General features: G+C 43.6%; 1 protein-coding gene across 5 annotated transcripts in view; it reads right to left on the bottom strand.

Moving 5' to 3' along the window:
* Positions 1–20,727, bottom strand: part of XIRP2 (xin actin binding repeat containing 2) — a 219,291-nt gene that overhangs the window by 124,932 nt on the left and 73,632 nt on the right. Inside the window, exon 1 of one of the 5 annotated variants that reach the window (XM_053264609.1) lies at positions 5,644–5,832. The exons of 3 other annotated variants lie outside the window; for them this stretch is intronic. In XM_053264609.1, coding sequence (XP_053120584.1) covers positions 5,644–5,718 — 75 coding nt within the window. In that variant the 5' untranslated portion in view covers positions 5,719–5,832. Of the gene's footprint in view, positions 1–3,419; positions 3,563–5,643; positions 5,833–20,727 lie in introns of those variants that run through there. One more of the 5 variants, XM_053264623.1, reaches the window with a different exon arrangement.

The following is a 20,727-nucleotide window of genomic DNA, read 5'->3' as shown; positions in this document are numbered from 1 at the left end:
AAGGGTTCAAATTGGAGCTTGGAGAGTAAAACCTCAGGTCACTCTCCATGCAGTACCAGAGTTTCACGTTTGGCATCCTCTGGCTCCCTTCAACTCCATTATGTGCAAATGAGGCCGCATGAAGAGGGATCAGAGTAGGGATCCATAAAGGGATCCATTATTTTCCCTCCCTGCTTTTGATGCCAGCCCAAATAACTTGCACTGAGAAAGAGAGTGGCCTGGATGCAGTACATATGTGTCTTCCCTTCAGGCAATAGTCTGCCATGCTGCTCTGTGAGTGATAATATGAGGAAAGGGGTTATAGGGCTCTATTGAGCCCTATGCCAATCCCTCCATTCATGGACAATTGTGTCTGCATGAAAGTGAACTGTGCTTAGAGTCAGTAATATTAGGTATTCACATACACTTAGAATTAGCCAAATTTTCCATGTTTCTCATGGATTTGTTTTGCCTTGTCCGCCAAGAACTGATAGGTTCAAAAAGGAAGAATCTCTGTCTCTCCAAACACTTACTTCCTGAACATTCTCATGGCAGATGCCCCCAACTAAAATGACAACAACGACTCCTTGAATAAGGGATTGAGGACTGCAGCTGTGAAAAGTCCAGCCAGGTTGAGATTTAGCTGAGAACCTATCCCCCTCCACCATACACCATTAACTGTGTATGAGGGGGGAATCTGAAAATTACATGAATCAATGACGTTTTTAGAGTACGACATGTAATTTTGACTGATAAATGGCAGAGGAAAGATGGTCCTAAGCAAGATGGTTACAGTTTACATCTACCCATATTATAGCTTTCAAATCAAAGCAAAGTTCTTGGAAGAGATCTGAATGCATCAAGAGTTGCTATCAAGTACTTGTCCATCCACCAGATAGATAGATAGATAGATAGAGAGATAGATAGATAGAGAGATAGATAGATAGATATCTTTATTTCGGTCATTGACCAGCAAACAACTACAACAATAATCAGATGGTAAATTCTGTCCATCCAGTATGGTTTGTCAATCCACATGCTTTACTGTTGATTTTTATAGATTTGGATTGTATCATTTTGGCAGCAGAAAGGAGCAGGAGTTGTCTTAAACATAGACATTTCTGAAATAGTTTCCATGAGAAGGAGTCTCTTAGATTCCTAGCAGTTTGAGCTTATGGATCAGTGTTAGTGGTTGTTGCTGAAATAACACAGAATAGTGAACATATTTGGAATGTTTTATTTGAATCATTGGCCCATACCATGCTACATAAGGGGATAGCTGTTGCTCCTCACCCCGCTTCCCCTCGGCCCATCCTGTAGCTATATATCCATATAGACCGATGATTCATCCTGGAGAGTAGTTAAAGGTTTAGCCATTAGGATTCTTTTATTAGTGCATCTCAACTGAAACAAGCTAAAACTATTTTCAGGGAAGTCTTTGTCATTACAATTCTTTTAAGACTGCCTTTAACCTATTCCAGAAAAAGTCTGAGATGAGTCTCAACCAGGATCATCTTTTCTTCTTTTCTTCCTATATGTGTAGCTGAAAATCATATGCTTAATTTAGACATCTCCCTAACTTTAACTAAGGTAATTGCATTAGGGCACATGGGCTGTATATGTCATACTCCATGTTGTCTCAGGAGATGTTTGCTCTTGGAGAAAAAGATAGGAAGGATGGATACAGCCTGTAGATCTCATGGTTGACCCAGCAGCAGGATGCTGTCCTGTAACATTGACACTTCAGTATTTGGAACACAGTCAGGTTCAGACACCAACCCGTATAAATTAGATGATCCTGCCCTGCCCGCAGATGCACAAGCTGTTTGTACACATCCACAATCCACAGGATCAAAAGGTGGTTTATAGAAGCTGTAAACTGAGACATTTTGGGCCGCCACGCTCAGTAGTAGCCCCAATCCATACGCTCCCCTAAAAGCCATTCATGGGAGTTGGAGGATCCTCTGGTGCAGCAGCCAAACCAGTGCAAGGGCTGTAGACAGGAGCAAAAATGGGCAAAATCCCTTGCAGACACGGAAGTGGTTTACACTCATCCATTTTGGGATCTTGGCTTATGTATGTATATTTCAAGCAAACTGAGTACAAACCTTTCCATTGTAATGCACTGTTATTCACTGATAATTTGCACATGTCAGATTTCTTTTCAGTTAAAATGTCCTGCCATTGTGACTGCAAACCAAGGCTATGATCAAAGGAGGTGGAGATATGTATTCAAAATTTCATCTCAGTTTCAATTTGCAGATCCAAGCCATGAACCACAAATTGCTTTTCAAATGTCCCCTGCTATATTAAAAGTGATACAGTAATTCATTACTGAGAAAAGCTACAGTGAAAAATGGAGGTAGAATCCTTCATGTGCACATGTTTTCTTGGATTATTGCCAAAAATATCTATTTGTAGAGGGTGGGGGGACCCACTTTGGGTTCATTTACATATTACCCTTCACTGGAAGAATTATTCACAGATATTATATCCCCTAACTCTCATAGCTGTAATCTCTTGTTAATAATTATTTGCCTCTTAGAACAGCACCATATGATCAGGAAGCTGAACAGCAGGGTCGTCCTTGGGGTGGTGGGGTGCAGGGCTAGGGGCGAATAAGCATGTGTGGGGCCTCCTTAACATTTCATATCATTACAGAATCATACTGATTGATGACATGCAGTGTAAGTAGTGTGAGTGAGGTTTTTGGACATGTACAACCAGCTTGGACATATAGTACATTTCTAAAGAAATAACAATAAAAAGCACAACACATGCTTCACAGTTCTCACTCAAACCTTCTGGGTTGCAAATCAACTTGAGCATAGTGCATTTATAAATAAATATGTATTCTGTATTGTTTGTTTCAGAAGTTTTTGTTATTTTCTACCATGAAACAAGCTACATATGGGACTTTTTGGTGTGTGTGTGTGTGTGTGTGTGTGTGTGTGCGTATGTGTGTATTAGAAACCAACAATTTGCCCAGTCCACTTCAGTTTAAATATACCTTTTCCTCCCACCCTGCCCTACATCTCTGCTCAATAACAAAGCCCTAAGCCAAGTCATTCCAGGTGATCTAAAGGCTGGGGCAGAAAGCGGGGTGTTTTACCCTTTCTTATGAAGACAAAGGGCAGATTCTTCTATATGGGGGTGGAATGTTGGTTTAAGGGGGGCTTCAGTTCCAGACATTTTTGTAATTTTCTGCCATGAAACAAGCCATTTATAGGACTTTTTAAATGGTTTTTTAAAATAAAATAAAATAAATTAAAAACCAACAATTTGTCTGATCCACTTCAATTTAAATATACCTATTCCTCCCACCCTGCCCTACATACCACCCTCCCACCCTGCCCTCAATACCAAAGTCCTACTGCAAGCCAATCCCTAAATATTCAAGGGGAGCGGCGAATAACCGCAAAAAGGAAACCACACCATACCTCCATTACTAAGCAGGCAAAGGCTGGGCAGGGCTGGGCAGAGGGTCTGCAGAGAGCTGTGGTGGGCAAGGGCAGCCAGCGCTGGACACCCTGCTTGCCGGCCTGCCTTCCTCCTCCCTTCCTTCCTGAGCTTCAGGCTTCAGAGAGGCCTGCATGGAGGCCTCTCTGGAAGCCCTGCCCACCCGCCGAACAGCTGAGAGGCGGAGAGAGAAGTTGCTCTTGCAGTTTGTCTGGGAGCCTTTCAAGCTTCACCCAGACAGAGAAGATGGGCTCCAGCTGGGCTGCGGGGAAAGATAAGTGGCTGGGACTGGGGGAAGAGAGGAGGGCCGGCTGCACTGCAGTGTGCCCAGACCAGAGCGGGGCCTGCGCCAGTGCCAGGCTCAGTTGCCACCCTAAGGAGGGCCCTGCTGAACAGTGACTGAGCTAGCCAGAGGCCAGGAGACAATCTAACTACTCCTTGAAGCAGAGTAAAGTGAGCACTTGGGAATATTTGCCACACTTGTTTACTTATTATTCACTTGTAACTGAACTTCCTTAATATGCATTGAGAGAGAGAGAGAGAGAAACATATTAAAGTCCTGAATTTCATATTTCCTCCCCTAAGCAGAAATAAAGGAATATAGAAAAACAAATCCCAGCTCTTGCCTTTGTTAACAGCAAGATTTGAAGGAAGGAAGGGAAGGAAGGAGGTTGGGTGCGTGATTTTAAAAGCAAGAAAGAGAAAGTGAAATAAAGGAAGAGGGTGCCATTTGGTGCTCTGCTTCAGGCAGCAAAATCTCTTGGGCAGGGCCTAGTTTGAAAAGAGCTCAGTCAAGGGCCACTGGAATGCACATCTCTAGGCAACACTACCGCAGCATATTCTGATCAAACTGCCACATTCTCTAGGGAATCTTCACTTCAGATACATGACATGTTTCTTAATCCTGCTTAAAGTATCATTGCACACTGTTTTATCCTTCTCCTATTTCTCCCAGAGTTCATACTCCACAGGCCTCACAAAAATGCAGTGGCGCACCTAGGTTCAAAATCAACCTGGACCTGAAGGGCTTCGGAGGGCCCCCCACTTCACGAGGTCACCCCTTAAATTTTAAAAAAAACCTGCTGCCAGTGCTCCTGCCTCTGGGAGGCCTCCAAACGTTTGGGGGATCCTCCCCAGAGCCCTGCCACTGCTGGCAGTGGGATGGGGTGTGGCTGCAGCAAGGGTGGGGGGCAAGGAGAAAGTCTCCCCTTTCACATTAAAAAAAAATGGTGCTGTATGGTGGTCGCAGTACTTGGAAGGGTGGGGGGCGAGGAGGGGAGAGTTCCCCTTTACCTAAATATTTTTCCTTGACCCAGAGAGGGTAGGATGGGACACGGCACTGGCAGCTGCAGGGAGGGTGAGGACGAGGAGGAAAGAGCTCCCTTTTACCAGAGGTGGTGAGCTCCTTCCAGTTCCCCTCCCTCCTTCCAAGTGACCGCACAAGCCTCTCTGCTGTGCAGCCTGTTTCCGACCTTCATCCACATGGAGGAAGCAGAAATGCAAGAGGCATGTGCAGTCACTTGGGAGGAGGGAGTGGAGCTGGAAGGAGATCACACACACACCCCAGTAAAAGGGGGAGCTCTTACCTCCTTGCCCCCCACCCTCCCTTCAGCCACCGCCACACCCCATCCACCCGCCCTGAGTCAAGGAAAATGTTTAGGTAAAGGGGAACTCTCCCCTCCTCACCCCCCACCCTCCCTGCAAGTACTGCCACTGCTGTGCAGTGGCGGGTTTTTTTAACGTAAAAGACGTGCCTTTCTCCTTGCCCCCCCACCACCACTGCAGCAGTGCCCCAACCCACCACCACCAGCAGTGGGGCTCTGGGGAGGCCCCCCTCCTGAGACATGAGGCCACGGACCAGATCTCCAAGGTCTGTGGCTAAGAGCGCCTCTGCAGAAATGAGTTCAGAGGCAATGAAATCATACACTTTTAAAGACTAATGCTTACAAATCAATTTGAATTAATTATGCACATTTATTCAGGGGTGCAGACGGAAAGAGTGAGGAGCAACTCCCCTCACTTTTTTGGTGGGGGAAGAAAAGACATGGGGGAAAATATGGGTTATTAGGTTATTATTTGGCGGGGAAAGTTCAGTAAAATGAGGGTGGAACTCTACAAGTGCTTAGCAGGGAGATCCTGCATTTATTCATCACACACACAAACACACAACCCTAGTTCCCTCAGGAGGATAGAACCAAGTCAAACCTGAAGAAGGCATCTCACAAGGTTTCGTTCTCCACAAAATTGGTAAGGAAGCAGATACGCAGGGTTGTCTGCCATTCCAGGCCCCAGGCTGCTAATGCTGGCCCTAGAGCTGGATGAATGCTGCTTGTGAGCAGGAAACTGCCACTCTCCTCCCCTTCCAGTCTCCCAGTCCCTTCTCCCTGTTTCAATCAGAATTCCTCCAGAATCCCGCTTCCTTTCAAGATCTCTTTCCTCAGAATTCTCTCTTCTATGGCAACCCATTGGATCCAAACAAAAATACAACTCACTCCTCATCTAACAGAGGGCTATATACTCAGAGGGTTCTTCTGAAATAGGAATTCATTGGCTGACATGGACAATTACTCAAAGTAATTCCATTGAAATTAAAAGGACAAGTTAGGCATTGTCTAACTTGTATTTTTAATTTCAATGGGACTACTTTAAGTAATTTAGAAATTAGATTTCATTCACCCACACACTTAACACTGAGCTAAGGAGGGATGCATCCAGGCAGAAATTCAACAGGTGCAGTTTCCCCAATCACTTTCTAGATATGGTATTGATGAATTTCTGCCTGATGCATTTCGACAAGGCACAGTGGTTTCCCCAAATGTTACAGGAGGATGCCAGCATGGCTAACAGGTAAAGTCAAGAAAGCCATAAACGGGAAGAAGACTTCTGAAATTGGAAGGCGTGTCCAAATGAAGAAAACAGAAAGGAACACAATCTCTGGCAAAAGAAATGCAAGGTGACAATAAGGGAGGCGAAAAGAGAGTTTGAGGAAAATTTAACTAAAAGCATCAAGGGGAATAACAAAAACTTCTTTAAATACATTAGATGCAGGAAATCTGCCAGGAGGTGGTTTCCAGGACCAGAAAGTAGCAAATGTAACATCTGTTTTCAAAAAGGGATCCAGGGGCAATCAGGGAAATTGCAGGCCGTTTAGCTAAACATCCATTCCAGGCAAATTGATGGAAAGCATCCTCAAGAATAAAATTATAAAGCACATAGAAAAACAGGCCCTGCTGGGAGAGAACCAGCATGGCTTCTGCAAAGGTAAATCTTGCCTCACAAACCTTTTTGAGTTCTTTGAGAGTGTCAGCAAGTGTATGGATCAAGGTGATCCAGTTGACATAGTATACTTGGACTTCCAAAAAGTTTTTGACAAAGTTCCTGATCAAAGACTCCTGAGAAAACTTAGCAGTCATGGGATAAGGGGACAAGTAAATGTGTGGACTGCTAGCTGGTTGAAGGACAGGAAACAGAGGGTAGGGATTAATTGAGAGTTTTCACAATGGAGGGAAGTAAGAAGTGGGGTCCCCCAGGGATCTGTACTGGGACCGGTGCTCTTTAATTTATTCATAAATGATCTAGAAGTAGGAGTAAGCAGCGAGGTGGCCAAATTTGCAGATGATACCAAACTTTTCTGGGTAGTGAAATCCAAAATGGATTGCGGGAAGCTCCAAAAGGATCTCTCCAAACTGGATGAGTGGGCAACAAAATGGCAAATGCAGTTCAGTGTTGGCAAGTGTAAAGTGATGCACATTGGGATTAAAAACCCCAGCTTCAAGTATATGTTGATGGGACTGGCTGTGACTAATCAGGAGAGGGACCAGCTGTCAGTGATTGACCAGGAGAGGGATCATGGTGAACAGTTCGTTGAAAGTGTTAACTCAATGTGCAGCAGCTGCGGAAAAGGCCAGTTCCATGCTAGGTATCATTAGGAATGGGATTGAAAAGAAAACGGCTAATATTATAATGCCCTTATACAAAACTATGGTGCGACCACACCTGGAGTACTGCGTACAATTCTGGTCACCACATCTAAAAAAATTCTTCTCCCTCTCACACAACACTAGAACCAGGGGTCACTCCATGAAATTGATTGCCAGGAGGTCTAGGACCAACAAACAGAAGTACTTTTTCACACAACGCGTGATCCACTTGTGGAACTCTCTGCCACAAGATGTGGTGACAGCCAACAACCTGGATGGATTTAAGACGGGTTTGGATAACTTCATGGAGGAGAGGTCTATCAACAGCTTCTAGTTGGAGGGCTATAGGCCAGCCTCAAAAGCAGTTCTCTGAGTACCAGTTGCAGGGGAGTAACAGCAAGAGAGAGGGCATGCCCTCAACTCCTGCCTGTAGTCTTCCAGTGGCATCTGGTGGGCCACTGTGTGAAACGGGATGCTGGACTAGATGGGCCTTGGGCCTCATCCAGCAGGGATGTTCTTATATGCTTACCTATTTGCCTCATTTGTAAAATCAGCACAATATATGAGATTTCACAAAGTCTTTTTTTTTAAAAAAAATTTTATTTAAGAAAGTAAATTACACAAGAGAAAGAAAGAAAAATAGAAAGAAAATTACACAAATGCAGCAACTCACATTTCCTATATGTCTTATATATCAACCAGGATTCCAACTCTCTAACATATCACCCTGTTCTATCTACTCTCATTTTGATTTAATCTGTTAACCTCCAATTAAAAATATTTAAATAACTTAGGGATTGAAGTTAATCATTAATAAAATTAAAAACATTTTACAAAGTCTTTACATCTTATATGGAGTGGGCATTAGGATGGGCACCTTAACTTGCAATTTCCCATGCTTTTCAGAGCATGAGTGAAAATCAAAAGCATCTTAACTCTCATCTTCAACAGAAGTTTATTGGATTACTGAATTCTCAGGGGGATGAACAGTAATTCCCTAGCAGCACCTCCTGAAGGATAACAGAACCACTACAAAAACAATGCCTCAAATTCTCATCTAGCTTAACAGTCCAAATATATATATAATTCTCAACCCCATGGCTAATACCGTGCATGGCAGCTCTTGCGAGAGTTTGCAAGCAGAAGCACCATGGTGACTGGGCAGTGGGGATTCCATATGCAGATAGGGAGGAGGAGCCTGTGGCACCGTGGTGATTGGGCAGTGGGGATTCCATATGCAGATAGGGAGGAGGAGTCTGTGATAGTTAAGGTTAGTTGGAATGCAACTGTTACTGGTTGGAAGATGTTCTTGATTTTAGAGGAGAGGAATCTATATATATAAAAGGATAATGGGCAGGGGGTTGTGAAGAGAGGAGTTGAGAGGGAGGGAAGAGCCCCTTCAGGAGAAGGAGGCTGCCACTGTGTGAATTAGATGAGGAAACAAGATGAACAAGATCTGTTAACTCAGGAATGGGGAGAGAAGTGAGAGAGAGGGAAGAAGGGAGGAGAAGAAAGACAGAGGGAAACAGCAAGAGGAGGAGAGAGAAAGAGAGAAAAAGAAGGGAGGAGAAGAGCGAAAGAAGGAAGGGCGAGAGATGGGCCCAAGCCTGTCAGTAGCCTGAGGGGAATAAGTGGCCTATTGGCAGCAAGGAAGGGCCCAATAAATCATTGCTGCTGTTTGAAACTACTGAGACCACTGGTGGCAGGCAGGCATGGGACAGGCTGGGCCTGTCAGTGGTCTGTGGGGAATGAGTGACCATGGCAGTGGCGGCAGCAAGGAAGGGCCTAGTCAACCACCACTGCTGCTGCTCCTGTAGGGAGGAGCAGGAGCGGGGCTCGAGTGAGGGTGGGGAGGTCTCTGGGGATAGGGGGCTGCAGCTTGGCCAATAGGCACCAGCAACGCTGCAGCTGCATCCAAGAGAGATGAGGGGGATAGAATGGTGACCAAAAGGGATGGAGGAGTGACCAAGAGGGGTGAGGGAGATGGAAGCAACTGATGGAGGAGGAGGAGCAGGAGTGTGGCTCAGATGATGGTGGAGAGATCTCTGAGGTGAGAGGGGCTGTGGCAGGGGGTGAGGGGAACAATCAAGTACTAGCGCACAGATGCTCTGCATGAGTTAAGCTAGTTTGTAATATTTCCCCGGTTTGAAAAACAGAGGCTTACATTGCTTGCTCATTGAGTTGTAGTTCCAAATATTATGAAAGAGATTACAGAGCATTAAGTCTTATCTGTAAATCTTATAGCTTGTTCCTTTGCTTTGATGCTAAGACCTTGGCACTGTGTTTGCCCTGAGCTGATGAAGGAGGAACCTTCGGACCCAGCATTCAATTAAAGCCCTCCGGAGCACAGCCATTGGCACTGCTGCACCAATGTTCTTCTGTAGCACACGCTCAAGGAGCAATCTGGGATGGGCACAATACTTTTGTTGTTGTAGCTGTTTTTTTTAAAAATCCAGGCCCTGATCAGGCATACCCATTTTTGCTCCACCTGCCAAAGAAACTCTCCTCAGGTTTCACTGCTGCTCATCACAGAGTGTTCACCAATGTTTCAAAGATGAAGGAAATAATTCTAGAATATGGGGGCACCTTTCCTAACAAGTCATGTGAAGTCATCAGTGTTATGATGAAGGCAAAAGAATATCCAACATGACATTCGTAACATAACAGGGACCTTATTGGGGCAAAGCTGCATGTAACACCTGTGTCTGAAAGTTGGTATGACTTTATTATTTATTTATTTATTTATTTAAAATATTTATCATTTCTACATATGTCAGTACTTCTTTTTATTAAGATTATATCCGTCTTAGAAGCCTTGTGTACTTTTGCTTTGATACTTCTAGGACTGGATACCTTTTTGGGTAGTTCCAAAAAAGATTGTTCTTTTTTAGTATGATTTGCCTCCAAGGTCTTTCGTGCATAAGACTTTTAAGATCAAATCTTGCTTTTAAGATCTAATATTACTAGAAGATATTCCTGACATTCTTCTTCTTTTTTTTTTTTACCCTATATATCTGGAGATCCTTCTTTTTTATCCAGTTGTATTGTTTGGTGTGGCTTTCCTTCAAGGATAAGAGGAAACACTTGCTGCCAGTTCCTCCCCCATTGGAGTCTCCCAGACTGCAGATCACAATCGTGTCAAGGGACTGGCAGGCAAACTGTGGGTCCATTGGACCCACAATTTAAGCTGCATCTGGAGGCGGCCTATAGTAATATTAGTTTGCAGTTTGCAGAGTGGACAGCACAAACAAATAACACTAAGCATTTATTTTTCTACCAAAACAAAACAAAAAACCAATATCCTCACTTTTCCTTTTAAAAAAAGGGGGGGGGGTTATCTGATATTGCTCTTAGCTACCTCTAGAAGGCCTTTGTTCCTGAACACATTCTTGCAACTGAAGGCAGGATTGATTGATTATAGTTTCTCCAGGCACACATTTGTGCCCTCCAGAAGAGGTACCCCGATTGTATTTTATTTCTTATGAGAAATAACTGCAACAAAAGATATAGACAGACTCCATCTGCATTAAGATTTGTTCTTATGATGGATAGGATTCCCAAAATATGAATGATTCATAAAAATTATGGATTCCAAGAGAATGAGGCTCATCTTAAGCAGAATACAGAAGATGTGGTAGGAAAAGCTTCACCTGACAAATGTCAGCTGCCTGATATCAGCTGCCTAAGGAGAAGTGAAATCCTATGCACGTTTACTGAGACACTGTGCTACTGATTTCACTTCCTTTGAATGTTTAAATGAACTTCTATTATTATTATTATTATTATTATTGATGATGATGATGTCAGAATTTTATCAGTATATGTACCCTAAGGCTCATCTTGAAGCATGTAAGGTATGCATTCATTTCGCTTAGTAATTTTTTTCTTTCCAAAATATACATTTCTACGTACGTCAGTACTTCTCTTTATTAAGATTCTATATGTCTGAGAAGCCTTGTGTACTTTTGCTTTGATACTTCTAGGACTGGATACTTGGATAGTTCCAAAAAAGATTGTTCTTTTTTAGTAAGATTTGCCTCCAAGGTCTTTTGTGCTTAAGACTTTTAAGATCAAATTTTGCTTTTAAGATCTAATATTACTAGAAGATATTCCTGACATTCATTTTTTTTTTACCCTATATATCTTCTTTTTTATCCAATTGAAATATTTTTATATGTATCCTTATTGCTGAGGTTTCTGATATGAAAGGTTTCCTATATCTCAAAGTATACTCCCCTATAAGCTTAGGGAGAATGGAATATTTGTGAACTCTGCATTTTTCAAGTCCCTTAGAGATACACTGGCAAGTCTGGTGTATTAATAGTTTTAGTACCACACTTTTCTCTTTTACATTAATTTGTTATGCAGAGGCCACAGAGTATTACGTTTCATATTGCTATCAGTCACTGGCTTGTGTGCAATTTAATTCAGACTAAGTAGTTTTTATTATTGCAAATTATTTCATTTCAAGGTTAGTGTTGTGGGAGGCACAAATAGGATTTCTCCATCCTTCCACACAGAGACTTTTTTTAAAAAAAGATTGTAAATAATAGCCTTACTAGATCAGACCAAAGACCCTTATTAACAGGCTGGCATCCTGTCTTTGAAAGTGGCAATTTCTGGATACTTTAGAACAAATAACATTCTAAGAGCACAAAATGCTAAAAGCATACACTTCTGCTATGCTGTTATCAATCACTCACAGCTTCCTTCTAATGTGACATGCTCAGGAAGCCCAACTTAAGTATTCCTGTCATCCACAAATATATCTTGTCCCTTTCTGAACACAGTCATATGGTATGAGAGACACTGGGGCTTAAGGCTGGGTGGAAGTAATGACCACTATCTTGGAAACTTTGCTTATAATCCCAGACCTGTGGGAATGGTTTGTGAATACTCGGGAAAAGGTACTCTTCTTCACTGAACAGACATTTCGAGGAGGAAGGTACCCTGGAGGTTTTCTGTCTAATCACCTTCTCATAGCAGGAAAATGCTATAACATCCCTGACTGATCACTGTTTAGCCTGTTTGCAAACCTCTTGTGAAGGAAACCTCACCACTGCACAAAGCAGACTGTTCCACTGTAGGGGTGTGCACGGATCCCCCAGGTGGTTTGTTTTGAGTTCGAATTGAACTCGAACCAAACCGCCCAGTTCACCAGCCGCCAGCGGTTCAGTTCTGCATAGAACTGGGTCAAACCGGGTCAGCCTGGTTTAACCTGGTGGATCTACATCCTTCCAAAGGGGAATCAGGTAAGGATTCCCCTTTATAAGCAAAGTGGGGAGAACCCTAGAAGAGGGAGGGAGGGGTGGGCAGGAGGTCACCTTATGTGCTGCCATGGCATGGCTCCTTGAGGGCAGCATGGCCTCAGCAGTGGCAGGCCAGCAACGGATCCCCTAGGCCCCACCAGTGCTCCACCCCCAACAATGAGAGCCAGCAGGGGACCGGTTTGGGCCTCTGCTGGCCCGTACTGATGGAGTGTCAGTGGGGCCCAGGGGAGCCAATGCCGGCCTACTGCCACCACACGTAAGGTGACCTCCTGCTCACACCTCTGCTCTCCCTTTTCAACCCCATAAGGCTGCCCCCTTTGCTTGTAAGGAGAGGAAAGGGGAGCTGGTCTTGTGGTAGCAAACATGACTTGTCCCCATAGCTAAGCAGGGTCTGCCCTGGTTGCATATGAATGGGAGACTTGATGTGTGAGCACTGCAAGATATTCCCCTCAGGGGATGAAGCTGCTCTTGGAAGAGCAGAAGGTTCCAAGTTCCCTCTCCGGCTTCTCCAAGATAGGGCTGAGAAAGATTCCTGCCTGCAACCTTGGAGAAGCCACTGCCAGTCTGTGAAGACAATACTGAGCTAGATAGACCAGTGGTCTGACTCAGTATATGGCAGTTTCCTATATTCCTATGTAAAGGGGAATCCTCACCAGATTCCCCTTTGCATGCATGTAGACCCAGTCAAACTGGGCCAAAGAGGTTCAAACCAAACCCAGTTCAGCTTGAACTCAGAATGGCCCCCCTGTTTGGAGGGTTGGTCCAGTTTGAGCTCAAACCAGTTGAACTGGGATGGTTTGAATTGAACACAGTTCAATTCAAACCGTTTTACACATCCTTATCCCACTGTCAAACTGTAGGAAACTCCTCGTGATCTCTAGCCTGAATCCTCTTGCTTATATTTTCAAATTATTGGTTCTAGTCCTGCCCTCAGGAGCAACAGAGAACAAGTCCATTCCATCTTTTATGTGACAGCGCTTCAGATATTTAGTTGTGAGAAGAGAAGACTAAAGGAGGATATGAATAATCATCTTTCACCTTAGTCTTCTCGTCTCCAAATTAAACATATATCTTTTAACTGCTCCTCATAAGTCTTGGTTTTCAGACCCTTCACTACTTTTGTTGACCTCCTCTGAAACCATTCCAGTTTATCTATGTCCTTTTTAAAATGTGGTGCCCAGAACTAGACACGGTGGCTGACATCCAGTGCAGCATTATGTGTGGATGGTGCTGATCTACCTGTGCCACTGCAGGTTTGCAGTGAAGCACTGATTGTCTTCCCTGTTTCTAACAAATACTTTGAGTAGCACACCAGAAGCACTAGTTAGATTGGAAACACATCAATTGATGGTCAGGTGACATATTTCTGATCTAACTAGCGCTTCTGGAGTACAGGTGTGCTACTCAAAGTATTTGCGTTCTGCTGCAAATGTGGAAGGCAGTCCTTCTGCATTTGCAGGAAGGCACTTCACTGCAAGCTGGCAGAGTGCAGGTGTGCTAATCAAAGTATTTACACTTTTGAACTGAAGCTCAAGACTTCCAGGGCTTCGCTGAAAGCCTAAAGTACTGCAGCTGGATCAGCATTGCCTGCATTAGGCTGTGGTAGATGATGGCCAGTATTCCAAGTGAGGTCTGAGCAACACAGAATAGAGTGGTACTATTATTTCTCATAATCTGGACAGTATGCCTCCATCAACGCAGTCCCCTTTAGTGATCTCCTAAAACACCTAGATCTTTTCCAGATGCATTGTTGTTAAGTCAAGTCTCCCTTGTCCTACACTTGTGTATTCAATTCTTCTTACTTAGATGTAGGAATTTACACTGATCTATGTTTAACTTCATCGTGTTGGTTTGGGCCTAATGTCTGAGCTGGCACCTCACCTATACTAGGAGTTCTCAAAGATTACAGATAGTGGCTTTGATATCACATCTGCAAATTCTTTCTGCACCCTGGGAGACTTAAATTCATTTAAAGTAGCTAGGTGTTCTCTTACAAATCCTTTACCTATCTTGAGTCATAATTTCTTCCTTTGTTCATTAGTGTTTCATTCCTAGGTTGGGTCTCATTCCTCTTGTGGAAAATGCATGAAAATAACTCTATTATTTATTATTAGTTTGTATTCTAAAGCTAAGCTCTGGCATTTAAACCAGGTTCCTGAGGGAAGGCCTATGTGGGCATGGCTGAAGGGAGTTTTCACTTCTGACAATACAGACATACACTCACCCTCTGCCCCCCGCACACAGACACACACATTCTGATAATATGTGAGGAGGAAAAAAGGCCCTGCATACTGGCCATGCTGCCAGACATCCACAAGTTCAATGTCAGTGGGCCAATCTGACTGATACTCTAACCTCTTGCCCTAAATATGCTGGGGAGTAGCATGGGCATACAATTACCACCACCCCCCACACACACACGCACCTGGCACACCACTACACAGTTAAGAAGTGTGCACTAGTGTGCCACGTAGAGGAACGAGCTGTGCACCTACATACCTCTCCCATACATTGAGGATGGGTGGTGCTGAGTATCTTCAGAACCGGCCCGGTGTGAAGGGGTTAGGCAGTGGTTAGAACACTGGGGGAGTGGGGAGATATGAGTGGCCACACTCCTCCACCATGCATTTCAGGGCAGGCAGTTTGGATTATTATCCAAACCAGGCCAATGTGAAGAGGCTGTATGCACATCAACAATATGCATGCAGTGTTCCTCCACACATTTTTGGGAATGCTAATTACCTTATGGGTCCCAACTGCATGGAAGAATCCTCTATGTGTAAAGTTGTATCCATGTACAGCGCCTTCAAACTAATGTCCAGTGCATGGAAGTCCAGTGTAATTGTCATAGTGCATGGATATCAGGGGCATGGCCAGAATGCATCCTGCCTTTGGGGGTGTAGCCAGTGCACAGGGACTCATTTCTCCACGTGCATTCCTTGAACATGTGAGGGAGTTTTTAATAATCTTTAAAAAAAAAAAAAAAGCTTAAAGTGGTTTATTTGGGGGAAAGTTTTATTTTTCATTGGGGTCCCTCTGTTTTGCAAGAGGTGTGTGCCTGCCAGAAGAAAAAAACATTTAAAATTTTTCAAACTTTTTCTGGTCTAAGGGGTTACTTTTGAAGGTTTTCTCCCCCCTCCCTTGGCATTTCTGAGTTGTACAAGTGTGCTGGTGAGCTTCTGCAAGAAGAACGCTTAAAATTTAAACCTATCCGTACTAGCAGAGCTTAATTTCCATTGTGCATGACATTTAAAACACGTTTGAGCCAGTCACATTAGTTATGCGTGTGTGATACTATGGAAATGAGTTGCAGAGATAAATGGTAAAAAAGCTTTAATGAAATTATGACATTGCACAGTCATCCCACTGAAACTTGCTTAATCCCTTTTCAGATGACACGTGATGCAGACTCAACACACATACAGCGCAGGCCAGGATCTCACCTGCTGGCCCCACCCTGACCTAAACATGATCAGTTTCCTTTTTCAACAAGCCCTGCACACATACAGGGATGCTATTCACACACACATGCAAAACTGACCTAAGGAAGCCCTGCCTGGTTTTGCACGTGTGTGTGTGTGTGTGTGTGTACTGTTTGCAGCCACAGCTGGCAGACGGCAGGGATCCCGGCCAGTTCCGGGGAGCAGGGAATCCTCATAATGCACAGCACACTCACGTGGCACATTATTGGAGCTCCAGGGGCAGGGCAACGCAGGGCGATGCATCCTGGCACCTTGACCCTTGGAGCTACCGGCAGCAGCCAATGATCGTCTGGGGAGGCAATCCACCCATCCAAAGGAAGGAAGCTGCTCATCTACGGGGTTCTACTCACACATTATGTTCACTGCATGGACCATCTGTCCATACACCACCCAGAGCCTTTGGATGGAGCGGTTTATAAATGTGATAGATAGATAGATAGATAGATGATAATGTATGCATATACAGACCTGTACACATGTACAATTATTCAAACATTATATTAAAAGCATGTACAGTTGTACATCCTACCTGTACCCTACATTTAAAGGGGTCTGTACCCAGGGACACTTTTAAAACTAACGTGTATGCAGTAGTTCACACAAACACATGTGCATGTGTACAGATACTGGTATGCATGCACAATGTAATGTCTGAACAGGTCTTATATTTCTATCATATTTCCATTTAGCTAGCTATCCTTTTACTCAACTACATTATTAATGGGGCTAGTCCAGAATTATTATAATTTTATCTTTATTATTAATGTTCAAAGCACCACTTCCAGTTTCTTGATATTTTATTCCCAAAGATCAGATATTCTGAGTAAGTTTCTTGTTATTAGCAACAGTCTTGGTTCTCCTCCTCCACTTTATTTTCTGTTTATTAAAATGTCCACTGTTGTGGGACAAATACATTTTCACTGTACTTGTGCAAAGTGGAAGTGCTGAGGCTGTTCTAACAGTAATGAATGTGAAAAATTTCTACCGTGTGTTGAATAGAGTTGTATTTGTATGAATCCTTTCAAACAGTTAGCTGTGCAATGTGAGAAATAAGGCTTTGGGAGTAGCCTGCCACCCTGTAACCCTAAGAGTGGGAGGAACTCCATATGAAATGCAGAACTAGTTGTTTGGTTATGCCCTAAGGAGTTTTATAAAGTCCAAATAGTACCCCAAACGTCCACTGACATTACATGTGAAAGCAACAGGAGGATTCAGAATATTAATAATTATCTTCCATTGAAACAAATGGGACTTAAAACAGGTTTAACTTGTATCTTATTAGAAGTAATCTAATAACTGTATCTTATTAGAAGTAATTAAGATAGGATTACATTTTCATACCACTGGAATTATTGCTTACAAACTAGTCAATATAGTAGTCAGTCACCTGCTTCTCTCCTTTCCCCAGCTGTGCATAAGGGGGGAAAGATAACAGTAATTTGAGAAAGCATTTTCCTCTATTTTAAGCCTCACATATTCCGCCTTAGTGACCTCTAGATCAGCACAGGGTTAGATAACAAGCAGAAAACCCGCTATCTAAATGAAGTATAACTGTTGAGGAAGCTAGTGAAATGGGAACTTTATCTTCAACATATTCTGAATATAATGACTACATATTTCTCGACATATGGCATTTGGATACTCCATTTTAAAAATTGCCCATAAAAACACTGAATAGCCAATTCATATCAGAAGGGAAAGAATAGCCCTTTTTGAACTATCCTTTCAATGCTGTGGTGGGAGGGAAGCATGTCCACAGGAAACTAGGCTTGGAACACTTTAAAACAGTGCTGCATCTATCCATCAAAGAACTCAGAGTATCTGCTTAATGGGGACTTTTTAATGAATCTTGCTTAGATTAAGCCACTGCCTCCATGTACAGATGACAGTTTTTTTTATAGATGCGGAACGATGCAGAGCTTAAAAGAAAATCCATTCAGAGAGTATAAAAATAATCCTCACTATCTCTACTCAAACTTTTTGCTCTGCAACTTTTTGAGAAACAAACCTTTAGAATGAAATGTCAGCTTGCCATCTAATTTGACTCACTGCTCTTTCATTAAGTTAGAACCAAGGCCAAGTTCTCTGTCCTTAAGGAAGCAGGTATCTTTACAAGTAGTAATCCGAGTAAATGAAATATCTGGGGGAATATTCTAAATAAAGCAACCCACCTGATAAAGGATGTTCCATTTAAAAGATGGATTGTAGTTTTCATGCTGTTGTTTTTTTTAGTGACATTTTCCTCAGTGAAACTGTGCCTTGTGAAAGATTCAGAATCCGTTGTTGGGAAAGCAGAAATAGCACAACAGAGAAAATTATCCTTTAAATTCCATTGAGAAGGAACCCTGCTGCTATTGCTGTTGTTGATGCTACTTCCTAAGTTTCTTAATGATCCCTCTATGGGTGAAAAAAGTCCTGTAGTTTTTTCAAGGGCATGAGGCAAACATTGGCCTCATCCCGGCAATTTCCTAAAACCATGATCTGGAGGATTGTGAATACATGATGGCACCCTTAGGCGGCTGCTGGGATCCAAGCACCCTGGAGAGCCCAACACTGACGACTGCCCTGCCCTTCCAGGGAGAATTAGGCCCAGCCAGCAAGTGGTGGCACTTGGTTGGGTAGGCCCCCCTCCTTTTATCTGGCACCTGATATTGTGGTAGACACAGATTTTTTCCTTCTTCTTCCAGAGGCAGGAGCAGGCTGGTAACAGCAATAGCATTCTAGCTGACTGCTAGTCACCCCCTTTCCCCAGCAAAATGCCCCATGTTAGGGATGTGCATGAATAAAAAATCATGGTTTGATTCAAGTTCTAATCAAAATGTGCTGTTTTGATTTGAACACAAATCAAATCAGCAGTAAACAGGCCAATTTGATTCGGACTTGATTTGATTCTAATTGAATCCGAATCTATTCAACCTGTACTGTATGGGGGGAGGGGGATAGTCTCCTTCCAGCCATTTCTTAAAAAACAAAGAGGCACTAGGGTGCTGGAAAATTACCTTTATGCTGCAAAGCCTGCAGCATGGGGGAGGGGCAACTTGACCCACCATCCCACTGCGGCCTGCTGGCTGCTGCTTTTACAAACAGGAGCTACAACAGCACCATTGAAATGCTCCTGGGAGCAGTAACTGCAGAGCTGGCAGTGGTGGAGAGGGCTCAGCATCCCTCCCCGAGGTCTGGCTGCCCACACCAGGCTAATCCTTGAAATGGCCTCAGAGCACGCAATGGCCATTTAAAGGGATAGCCCAGTGTTCTTTTAGCTAGAACACCAGTGTTTTTGCACAGAAACACCAGTGCTCTAGCAAAAATAAACATAGGGCTATCCCCTTAAATAGCCTCTGTGCATGTGCGGGGAGGCCATTTGAGGGGATAGGCCAGTGTTTTTTCACTGGAGCCCTGGTATTTTGGCAAAAAACCTTAACCACAGTTTACTATGACACCCAAACCATCAAACTTTGGTTTGAGCAGAACCAGCCAGTTTTTTGAGGGGTGGGGTGCACAGATGGGTGGGCAAGCTGTGTCCCACATATTAGATTTCTGAAAGAGAGGAGGATCCACTGGGGGTGCACTTGCCACCCCTCTGGAGCCACTCATGTTTGAGCAGCTCCTTCAGACAAGATTGCAAACCATGAGGCTGGGAAAATGAAGCCTGGCCTCCAGGTACCCCTAGATGTACCGTATGAGCGTGGTGTGTTGAGGGATTCCCCCTTAACTGACTGCCTAGAGCGCCCACCTCTGTCTGCTTGGGCTGCATACAGCCTGAACATATACATGACCCCATAGCTGAGTAAAAGGGCACACTGGCACCCTTTTACTCAGGTAAAAGGGCAGGTAGAAATCCCAGGCTACCTGGGAAGGCAGAGCCGGGATCGGCCTCAGATAGGTCAATACCCAGTTAGGACTGCCCAAGACTGGGTGGGGCTGCTTGCGTGAATAGCCTCACTATATCAATGAAAGTACACAACATGCACACATGGGAATTCCAGTGAGACATGGAGTTATACATGAACACAACCTGCTTTGATCTCCACCCACCCACAAGACAGAGGATGCTCACCCACACGATGGGGAATCCTTCCTGCAAAATAAGGGAAGAGCAAAAGGTAAATATTTCAAATATACAATCCCCATTCTACTTTCCTAAGGTACATCTAAAACTCCTGGTAAGCAGACTGAGAGGCTAGATTTAAAGAACAGGAGACAGCCAAAGAGACAAATATTTCAATGCAGCAAGCATGAATACAAGAAACGGTTTTATTTTTGATTCCGGTGCTAAACAAAATATTCTCAATTCTCCTGAACTGTTTATTAATTTAGACAACAGTTACAAAGTCCCTATTCTTATTGCTGATGCAACCACATTTTTTTTGATGGGGAGAGGATCAGCTGAAATGTATTGTAGGCAATTTGATGAGAAAAAATCAGCTTCTCTAGACATACACAGAGAGAATCACAGGATCTTTGGGAACTAATAGATTCTGATGTCTGTGGTCCACTTGAATGCATTATGGGTGGCAATCACTACATAAAGGAAAGAAAGATTGTGTCGTTGAGTCGATGTCAGCTCCTGGCGACCACAGAGCAATGTGGTTTTCTTGGTAGAATACAGGAGTGCTT

Source organism: Hemicordylus capensis, chromosome 1, assembly GCF_027244095.1.
Source record: "Hemicordylus capensis ecotype Gifberg chromosome 1, rHemCap1.1.pri, whole genome shotgun sequence".
Classification (NCBI taxonomy): domain Eukaryota; kingdom Metazoa; phylum Chordata; class Lepidosauria; order Squamata; family Cordylidae; genus Hemicordylus; species Hemicordylus capensis.
Note: the sequence above shows the minus strand (reverse complement) of the source record. Positions and strands in the feature narration are given on the sequence as shown.